Here is a 9,684-nt window from a genome sequence, read left to right on the forward strand (position 1 = left end):
GATGGTAGCAGTGTATTACCATTGCCCCATGTTTTCTGCTTGACCCACACTTTCTAGGCACAGGTTTAAGTGTCTTTCTGCTTTCTCCACTCCTTCCCCAGGAAAAACCCACTCTTTAGTGGTAAATCAGAGCAAACGTCAATCCAGAAAAAAACCCCAAATTGCTATTTGCTCTGATTGACTGCTAAAGCACATTTATATCCTTCTGATGAATATTGTGTGGCAAATATCTAAATTTGTGTTAAAATTTATATTGCATATGAACAAAACACTCATAGCAACATCAGAACTAATTCTGAATCACTTAAACCAAAATGCCTTCAAAGAAGAACTTTAGAAATTTGACTTGTCTAAGGATGTAATTATGTTCCTGATCAATTGAATTTTATTACAGCAGAATACAGGGACCAGCTTCTACTGTTTACTTTTCTTTCTTTATTAAATATTCCTTATTGTTCAGCTCAGGCCTCAGGATAATGATGTAGCAATTAGGGAAAAAAATGCAACCCAGCAATCCAGCACTGGAGCATAAGATGGAGAAGATCTCCACAGCCACCATGTATTTCCCTTTTGTGCTCAGGTAGGATGGAATAAAGGACAGCCACACACTGCAAAACACCAACATGCTGAAAGTGATGAACTTGGCTTCATTGAAAGTGCCAGGCAACTTCCTGGCAAAGTAAGCTACAGTTAAGCTGGCAATAGCCAGGAAGCCCATGTATCCCAAGACACAGTAAAACATGGAAGCTGATCCCTCATTACATTGTACGATGATTTCCTCTTTCAGGGAGTTCATGTCCTCATCTGGGAACGGAGGAGAAGTAATCAGCCAAACCACGCAAATGACTGCTTGAATAAATGAGCCAGAAAGGACAATGGAATTGGCCAGTCCTTTCCCCAGCCACTGTCTCATTCTGGATCCTGGTTTTGTGGCCATGAATGCCAGAACCACTGTGATGGTTTTTGCCAAAACAGAGGAAAGGGACAGAGAGAAGATGATGCCAAAAGCCGTTTGTCGGAGAAGGCAGGTTGCCTTTCCAGGCTGCCCAATGAAGAGGAAGGAGCAGAGGAAGCAAAGCAGGAGGGAAATGAGGAGAACGTAGGTGAGGGTCCGGTTGTTGGCTTTGACTATCGGCGTGTCCTTGTACTTCATGAAAGTTCCAAGTACTAAAGTTGTGATCGAAGAGAAAGAAAAAGCCAGCAGAGTCAGGGTGATTCCTAAAGGTTCTTTGTAGGAGAGGAATGTGTAAAACTTGGGAATGCAATGATTGTGGTTGTAGTTTGGATACTGATCTTCTTTACATTTGATACAGGTATCCATGTCTGAAAAATAAAGGAAAGGTGCTTACATATTTCAAGACTTTGATTCATGTACAGTCGTACCTTCGGTTGTGGATGGGATCCATTCTGGAGGTCCGGTCAGATCCTGAGGTTTCTGCAATCTGAGGACTGCTTCTGTGCATGCGCATGACCTGGTCAAATACTTCTGGGTTTGCCGCTTTCACATCCTGAAGTTTACGTAACCAGAGGGTTACATAACCAGAAGTACTACTGTATTCTATAGTGATCAACCCAACCCCTCATGGACAGGATTTGACCACTGGGTGGGAGGACACAAGAAAGCACAGGAAACTTTTCCAACAAGAAGACATAGGTACTTCTTCTGCCATTTATTTCTCCTTCCAGCAAAGCTCCATTCCCCAAATACAAAGCAATTGTAATAGAACTAAATAAAACTGACTAGCACTTTCTTTGTCCGCCAATCCACTGTATCCTTGCTCCAAAGATCCCTCACTGGTTAAATGAGTAACAACAAGGGGGGGTAGTTAAAAAGGAAGCTAGCTGGCAAACCCCCTGTCTAGCTCTCAGCAGAATGTGGCCTTCTTGGTAGCTGCGTAGGTGGCTTTCCAAAGAAACATATCTGGGCATTCTCAGAACTGAAGAATGAGTCTGATTTGTCTTACTAGGACTTCAGATTCAATGCCCATTCTCCTTGGGTAATGTTATTTTGTGTTGGATGCTGTCAGGGGTTCAGGAGCAGAGGCGAGGGCAAGGGAGGAAACAGAGAGCGAGGGGGAGGAGTCCGAAGAAAAGATGAGTGACGACGACGACCCGAGATCTCCGAGCCTGCCCGCTTTTTTGCATTGGTCAGTGCCCTGGAATGGGACAGAGATTCGGCTCCAGTCAGAGACCTGTTTTGGGAAGGATTGAACGGAGCGGTTAAAGACGAAATTGCGAGGGGGGAGAGACCCCGGAGCACGCAGGAGATCGTTCAGAGGGCGCTGGCGGTTGGGGTGCGTCTGGAAGAACGTCCATGGAGCAGGGACGAAGGGCGTGGAGGGCGCGAACCTGCCAGAGGCTACTCCTTCGTTCCCAGAGAAGCAGCGCGTGCGCAATCCACACCTCCGCCAGGAGGAGGAGCGGAACCTATGGAGATTGGAGGTGCAAGGGCTCAGTCAACAATCAGAGCCCCAGCACCGGGAGCAGCGAAAGCGAAGCCTCCTAGAGGGAACCGGAAGTGTTACATCTGTGAAGATCCCCAGCACATGGTGAAAGAGTGTCCCCAGAGGCTCCACAAGCACACTGCAGCCTCAGCAATGGTAACTGCAGCAACTCAGCAAGGGGAACCACAGCAGGGAAACGACGGAGTCTGGCTGGAGAGAGAGGCACTGGGGCCCAGCCAGACGTGTCAGTGAAGCAGTCCCCAGAGATTTTGCAGCCCACAGACCCCCTCCCACCCAAACCAGTGGTGAGGCTCACCGCATCACTCCAGCTACCCAATGGACTCACCATGGACGTGCCAATCACCATTGACTCAGGTAGCAATGCGGACTTTATAGGGCAAGACTTTGTCGACCGGCACGCTATACAGCTGCTGCCTGCCACACTGCCCCTGCAGGTCGTCACGGTGGATGGCAGGGAGCTGCTAGGGGGGCAAGTGGTGAAGCAAACGCCACCAATGGTGATGCGACTTGGGAATCACAGGGAAGTCATCAGCTTCAATGTCACTCAACTTTCGGACACGCCTATTGTATTGGGCATGAGTTGGCTGGACAAGCACAGCCCGACGCTGGCTTGGTACCAGAGGCAGCTGACCTTCGGCTCTTCCTATTGTGCTGAACACTGCATCCTGCCCCGGCAGGAAGGGGAGGAAGAGGAGTCACAGCTGCAGCTAGGGACGCTGCAAGCAGTTCCCCACAAGTACGCAGACTTTTTGGAGGTTTTCTGCGAGAAGGAGGCGGACAAGCTACCCCCCCACAGACCATACGACTGCAAGATTGACCTCCTGCCAGGGGCGGCGTTGCCAAAAGGGAAGCTGTATTCCATGTCTGAGGACGAACTGCAGGAACTCAAAGAGTTCATAGATCACAATTTGGAGCGCGGTTTCATCCGAGAGTCCAAGGCAGTGGGGGGCAGTCCTGTATTCTTTGTCAAGAAGAAAGACACGCCCCAAAAAAGACTCGTAGTGAACTATCGGACCTTGAACGCTGTGACCAAGCCATCGGACTTCCCCATGCCCAGGATCGACGACCTCCTCGCGACGGTGCGCAAAGGACGCGTCTTCACCAAGTTGGACCTGCGAGGGGCATACAACCTCATTCGCATGCGGGAAGGCGATGAGTGGAAGACAGCCATGTTCACGCCCCTGGGCACCTACGAATACAGAGTTATGCCTTTTGGATTGCAAAATGGCTCCCACTGTTTTCAAGCTTTCATGCATCACGTGTTGGCGGGGCTCCTCTACAAGAAGTGTGTCTGTTTCCTGGATGACATACTCATCTTTTCTGAATCGCAGCAGGATCACGACAGAGACGTCAAGGAAGTGCTGAGCAGACTGCAGCAGCATAGGCTCTACGCCAAGCTGGAAAAATGCCAGTTCGACGTCCCTGGGCACCTACGAATACAGAGTTATGCCTTTTGGATTGCAAAATGGCTCCCACTGTTTTCAAGCTTTCATGCATCACGTGTTGGCGGGGCTCCTCTACAAGAAGTGTGTCTGTTTCCTGGATGACATACTCATCTTTTCTGAATCGCAGCAGGATCACGACAGAGACGTCAAGGAAGTGCTGAGCAGACTGCAGCAGCATAGGCTCTACGCCAAGCTGGAAAAATGCCAGTTCGACGTGTCGGAGGTGGACTTCCTGGGCTACAGGTTGTCCGACAAGGAGCTCGCCATGGACAGCGCCAAGGTTCGCGCGGTTTTGGATTGGAAAAGTCCGCGCAACCGGAAGGAGGTCCAGCGGTTTGTCGGCTTTGCGAACTTCTATCGCAAGTTTATCAAGACACGCTCAGCTCCAAGAAAAAGAAGTTCATCTGGACGGAGCAGGCGGAGCAGTCCTTTCAGGCACTCAAGCGTCTCTTCGCGTCGGAGGAGCAGTTACTACACGTCAACCCCAGCAGACCGATGAGGGTGGAGACGGACGCTTCGGACAGAGCCGTGGGAGCAGTTTTGTTGCAGCAAGACCCGCAGGGGGCTTGGAGACCGGGAGCGTTCTACTCCAGGAAGCTCACCAAGTCAGAACAGAACTACACCATCTGGGACAGGGAGTTGTTGGCCATTCATGCAGCCTTCAAGGCGTGGAGGCACTTCCTCATCGGAGCCAAGCACACAGTGCAGGTCCGCACGGACCACAAGAATCTTGAGCACTGGCGCACGGCGCAGTTCCTGAACCAGAGACAGATACGTTGGGCAGAGTTCTTTGCGGACTTCGACTTCCATATAGAGTATGTCCCGGGGGACACCAACATCATGGCAGACGCCCTCTCCCGTAAACCGCAATACCTCGAGGAGGCGACGCCAGCGGCGGCCATGCACATCTTCGCACCGACAGCGTGGGCGTGCGCTTCGGCGACTGTTGACTTGGAGGCCGTATGACGTGCGTTGCAGGACGACTCCTTCGCGCGAGCCAAGATGGCAGAGGCGCACAGGGGCACGGTGGCGACCGGCGAGTTCCAGGTTCGCGATGGTTTACTCCTCCGTAAAGGGGCCATCTACGTGCCGGGGGACGATCTTCGCGCCAAGGTACTGCAGCAGTTGCACGACGCGCCCACTGCCGGGCACTTTGGCACAGAGAAGACGATAGAATTAGTTGCCAGAGACTTCTGGTGGCCCAGGATGAGAGGGGAAGTCACGGACTACGTGGCGAGGTGCGACACCTGCCAGAGGGCCAAACCAGTACACAGGCCGCCGGCAGGACTGCTGGAACCGCTGCAAACCCCGTTCGAACCTTGGGAGAGAGTGGCCCTTTGTCACGGATCTGCCCAGCTCGAGGGGCAAGACGGCAGTGCTAGTGGTGGAGGACTTGTTCTCCAAGATGGCGCATTTCATTCCGTGTGCGAAGGTGGCCACGGCGGAACAAACTGCCAAACTGTTCATAGACCACGTGTTCAAGGTTCACGGTCTGCCGCGGTCTATACTGTCTGACCGGGGGCGGCAGTTTATCTCGAACTTCTGGCAGAAGCTGATGGGCTTCCTGAACATCAAGATCAACCTGGCTTCGGCTAGACACCCGCAGACCAACGGGCAAGCGGAGCGGGTCAATGCCATCATGCAGCAGTACCTGAGATGTTATGCGAATCAACAGCCTGCGACGTGGGTGGATTACCTGCCTCTCGCCGAGTTCGCCTACAACAACACGAAGCACGTGTCAACGGGGGTGACGCCGTTCTTCGCCAACAACGGAAGGCACCCCAGAACCTTCCCGGGACTGGAAAGAATGGGGGAGGGGGAGCCGCAGACAGCGGACGCGTTCGCGTCGGAGTTGCAGGAGGTCCACGATCAGCTTCGGCGGCACCTGGAGCTGGCTAAACATGCATACAAGGTGCAAGCAGACAAACACAGGAGGGTTGGCGAAGAGATCCATGTGGGAGACTGGGTCTGGTTGGCAGCCCACGCAGTGCCGGCCAGGTCGTTAGCGAAGAAGAAACTAGGGCATAAACAACTAGGACCCTACCAAGTCGAAGAGCAGGTCAACCCGGTGGCCTTCAGGCTGACGCTTCCGGAGGGTTCCAGGATGCATCCAGTGTTCCACAGATCGGTGCTCACTCCCTACAAGACACCTCACAGATTTCAGGAACCCGGAACGGCACTGAGTCCGCTCCGAGAGGAAACGCAGCAGGGGGGAGTGCCACAGGAGGAGCCCATCAACGAGGTCACAGAGATTTTGGACTCTAGATGGGGAGAGGAGGGAGTTGAATACCTTCTCGCCAAGGAGGGCACCCCGGCCAGCGCCAACAGCTGGGTGCCGGGCTACGCTTTGGAGGAACCTCTGCTCAAAGACGAGTTTCATGCCCTCTTCCCACACAGACCCATGCCAGCGGACTTTTTCGACGATTGGCTTTTCACACCGACGCTTTCAGCCAGCACGTTCCACGGGTTTGACTCGGACGAGGAACCGACACTGGACACATGTTCCCCGGAGGGGTCACCCTCGGGATCTGCCTCAGAACCCTCGTATTGGTGGGATGATCGACCAGAGGAGCTGGAGGTTCCAGGTCGAGCGACGGACCCGGGAACGACTGAGGCGGAGACGGACGTGGACATGTACGGGGAGGATTTTGGGTTCGAGCACGGAGGCACAGAGATGGAAGCGGAGGTGACCGTTGTCGACGAGCGCAAGGAGGAAGAACCGGAAGTCTTCAGGCCCGCCAAGGGGAGTGAACTGTATCCGGCATTCGTCCCCATGACACTGCAGCACCCAGCTCCCGCACCAGAAGGAGGGGAGGGGGGAACGGGGGGCTTCGAGGGGGGGATGGATGTCAGGGGTTCAGGAGCAGAGGCGAGGGCAAGGGAGGAAACAGAGAGCGAGGGGGAGGAGTCCGAAGAAAAGATGAGTGACGACGACGACCCGAGATCTCCGAGCCTGTCCAGTGAATCAGAAGATTCACAGAAAGGAGCGCCAGTGGCCAGAGCATGGGGGGAGTTTAGGGGGACACCCCAGGAAGAAGGGTCCAGAGAGGGTTCAGAGGGCAGCAGTTGGAAATCGGGGCCAGCGTCACCAACAGAGCGCAGTGGGGAGGAAAGGCGCCAGGTATCGAGCTCTGGCAGCTCGCAGCAGGGGGGAGGGCATGAGTCAGGAGTGGCCACACCTCCATCGGAGAGCGAAGAAACGGTCAAGCGGAAAGTGGAAGGTTGGGCGCGCGCGCCAAGTTCAAATGCACCGGAAAGCGGCGCAGTGAGCAGCCCGGAAAGGGAGCCAGGTCCTAAAGCCCGACGCAAGGAGACAGGAGGGTCCGGGGGGTCAGCATCAGAAGAGTCCAGGAAGGAAGAGACCACGGGGGGCAGAGGGACCCAGAGGAGAACGGTCAGGCGGAAAAGGTGGAGTAAGGCTAGGGTATTAAGTTGGTGTACAAGGGGCGGAGACTCAGACGGAGCTTCGCCGGTCTAGCTTATGAGACGTAGAGCTGCACGCAGCAGCTTGGAAATGGAAACTGTAACTCAATAAAGACTTTTACAAGTGACCGCTGGCTAGCGTGATCCTCTGTGAGCTAGGATCTGAGAGCAGCTCTGACAGATGCCAATTCTGAACTGCAGGACCTGGTCTATTGAAGTAAGTGGCAGAACTGAGAATTCCCTCAAACCAGTGTAGAAAAGGAAGGTACCACGGCATGTCCAGTGCTCTGTCTAGCTATGGCACTAACTACCTTTTTTTTTTTTGCGGAAATGGGTAGGTAATGACTTCTTCTCCCCATTCTGTAAAAAGCTTCAGCTGTTCATTCTGCATATCAAGCAACTTTAAAAGACTAAACAAGGCCTGATCTCCACCCCCAACAAGTTGGCATCTATTGCATTTCCTACCCATCTGCATGGAGACCATCCCTTCTGGACATGGAGCACAATCATAGCAGCAAAATTTCTCCCCCTCCTTCTTTTTCCTGCTGTAACCAGGATAGCAGTTGTCATTGCACATAGAAAGAGGCACAACCTGTCCAGAAATGCAACAAACGTGATTAGCCTCAAGAAGTTTATATTTATCCTCCTGCCCTACCCTAAACGTGGGAATATTTTTCTTAGGTGAAAATTTGCTTCAGAGAGGAAACCCTGACTTAATTGTTTCCAGAAATTAATTAATGAAAAAGACACTGAATTGTTGCCAAGTTCAGGACTTTTTTAATGTGTTGTGGATGTTGTTTACTCAGATCTACCTAGGAAATGTGGTGTACTTCAAGTGAAAATGCAGAGCAACATTTTCCCCAGTTTATTTTGCCAAGAATGGGGGGAAATGTAGCTTGAAAACGCAATCCTTCTCAGGAGAATTAACCACTTGAGGGCAGGTAGAAAACAGAACTCACAAATATGCAACTGTTTTCCATTCTCGCACATGTTCCAGCATCTCACCTGGTTAAAGCTTCTATGCCACACTATTTGGTCCTCATTAATGGTTAACTCTTTCCCCTGTGGAGCCAGCGGGTCCAGTCTTCCAACTTTGAGCCTAACAAAAGAACCGTTGGAGAAGGTGACCCAGTTTGTGACATCAAAATCTGCAAGTAGTTCTCTATGCTTATCAAAATGTACGCTCTCTCCAACACTGTTGTTGAACACAATCTTCCTTATAAAACGATGGAGCTTAAGTGAAAGAGAAGATGAAGCCTAGTAAGGATAAAATGGTGTTAAAGATCAGGGGAGGGGGTTCCCCCTAAACCCTAGGAATGAATAAATGCTAGGATTTTGATTAATTGGGATATGGATTAAGACACCAACTGCAGAGCTGTGCTAGACAGGGAATTCCTGGGCTGCCTGGCCAAGGGAACCATAGAGAGCCATTGAGGGCCCATTGAGGGTCATTGCCAGTGCAAGAGGACTTCTCCTCTGCCGTGGGGTGTGAAGAGAGACAGGGGTTTCTAGGAGGAAGAAGGAGGGAGACAGGCTGAGATCCATCTTTGGAGGGTCTGACTGCAGGCAGGTTTGCTGCTCCCTCTTGGAATGACTATGCCTTAAGATCTGGACTCCCTCCAGGCAGACTTAAGGTGTAAAGAGGTGAATAAAGCATTTTCTCAAAGCATGACAGTCTCTGCTGTGTCTTCTGTTCTCCAAAGGGACACAGACCCCATGGGCTCTTGCCACTGTTTGGCAGAGAGAGGGGCAGGCACCCAGCTTTTGTAGCCATATTGAAACCTCTACAGTCATCCTTTTAAAAGGTCTTTGTTTCCAGGACTGGATTGTTCTTGCTCAAGAATGTATTTGAATCCATGACTAATTTCACTGATTCAGCATATTTGTTTGGAATTAAATCTGATTGAACTCCATGGGGTTGACTTCTGATCAGATATGCAGAGGATTGTACTTTTAATATCTGATATACACCAACACCAAATGGCATGCAACACTATGTAAAGTTTTGATCCACTTTTCAATAAAGCATCTTTGAGGCTTTGGAAGGCATTATATAAAAGTTAATGAAATCCAGACATAAAATTCATTTTTTGTAGTGGTTCGGGTTTAGTAATAGAGTTGCATAGATCAGCACATTGTGGCATCATAGTAATAATGAAGGAGTTTGAATTCACCTCGGGAGACACACTTCATTCTCTCTCAAGACACACAGATGCCAGCAGCAAAAGGAATGTGGATATCCCCCTATATTGTAGCTAAAGCTAAATAGTTTATCTCAGTGGTTTTCAACCCCTGTGCCGTGGCACCCTGGGGTGCGTTGAATGACGGTCAGGGGTGCCATGGGCAACACT

The 9,684-nt window shown here is 51.4% G+C and overlaps 1 protein-coding gene across 1 annotated transcript; it reads right to left on the bottom strand.

Moving 5' to 3' along the window:
* Nucleotides 1-278: 278 nt before the first annotated feature.
* LOC310693032 (vomeronasal type-2 receptor 26-like) lies at nucleotides 279-7,853 on the bottom strand. Its single transcript, XM_083474632.1, has 2 exons — nucleotides 7,799-7,853; nucleotides 279-1,323 (listed from the first exon to the last, which is right to left on the bottom strand). Exons 1-2 carry the CDS (start codon nucleotides 7,815-7,817, stop codon nucleotides 422-424), a joined length of 921 nt encoding a protein of 306 aa, XP_083330758.1. The 5' UTR covers nucleotides 7,818-7,853; the 3' UTR covers nucleotides 279-421.
* Nucleotides 7,854-9,684: the final 1,831 nt, after the last annotated feature.

This window comes from Podarcis liolepis, assembly GCF_965112155.1.
Source record: "Podarcis liolepis genome assembly, chromosome: 14".
NCBI lineage: Eukaryota > Metazoa > Chordata > Lepidosauria > Squamata > Lacertidae > Podarcis > Podarcis liolepis.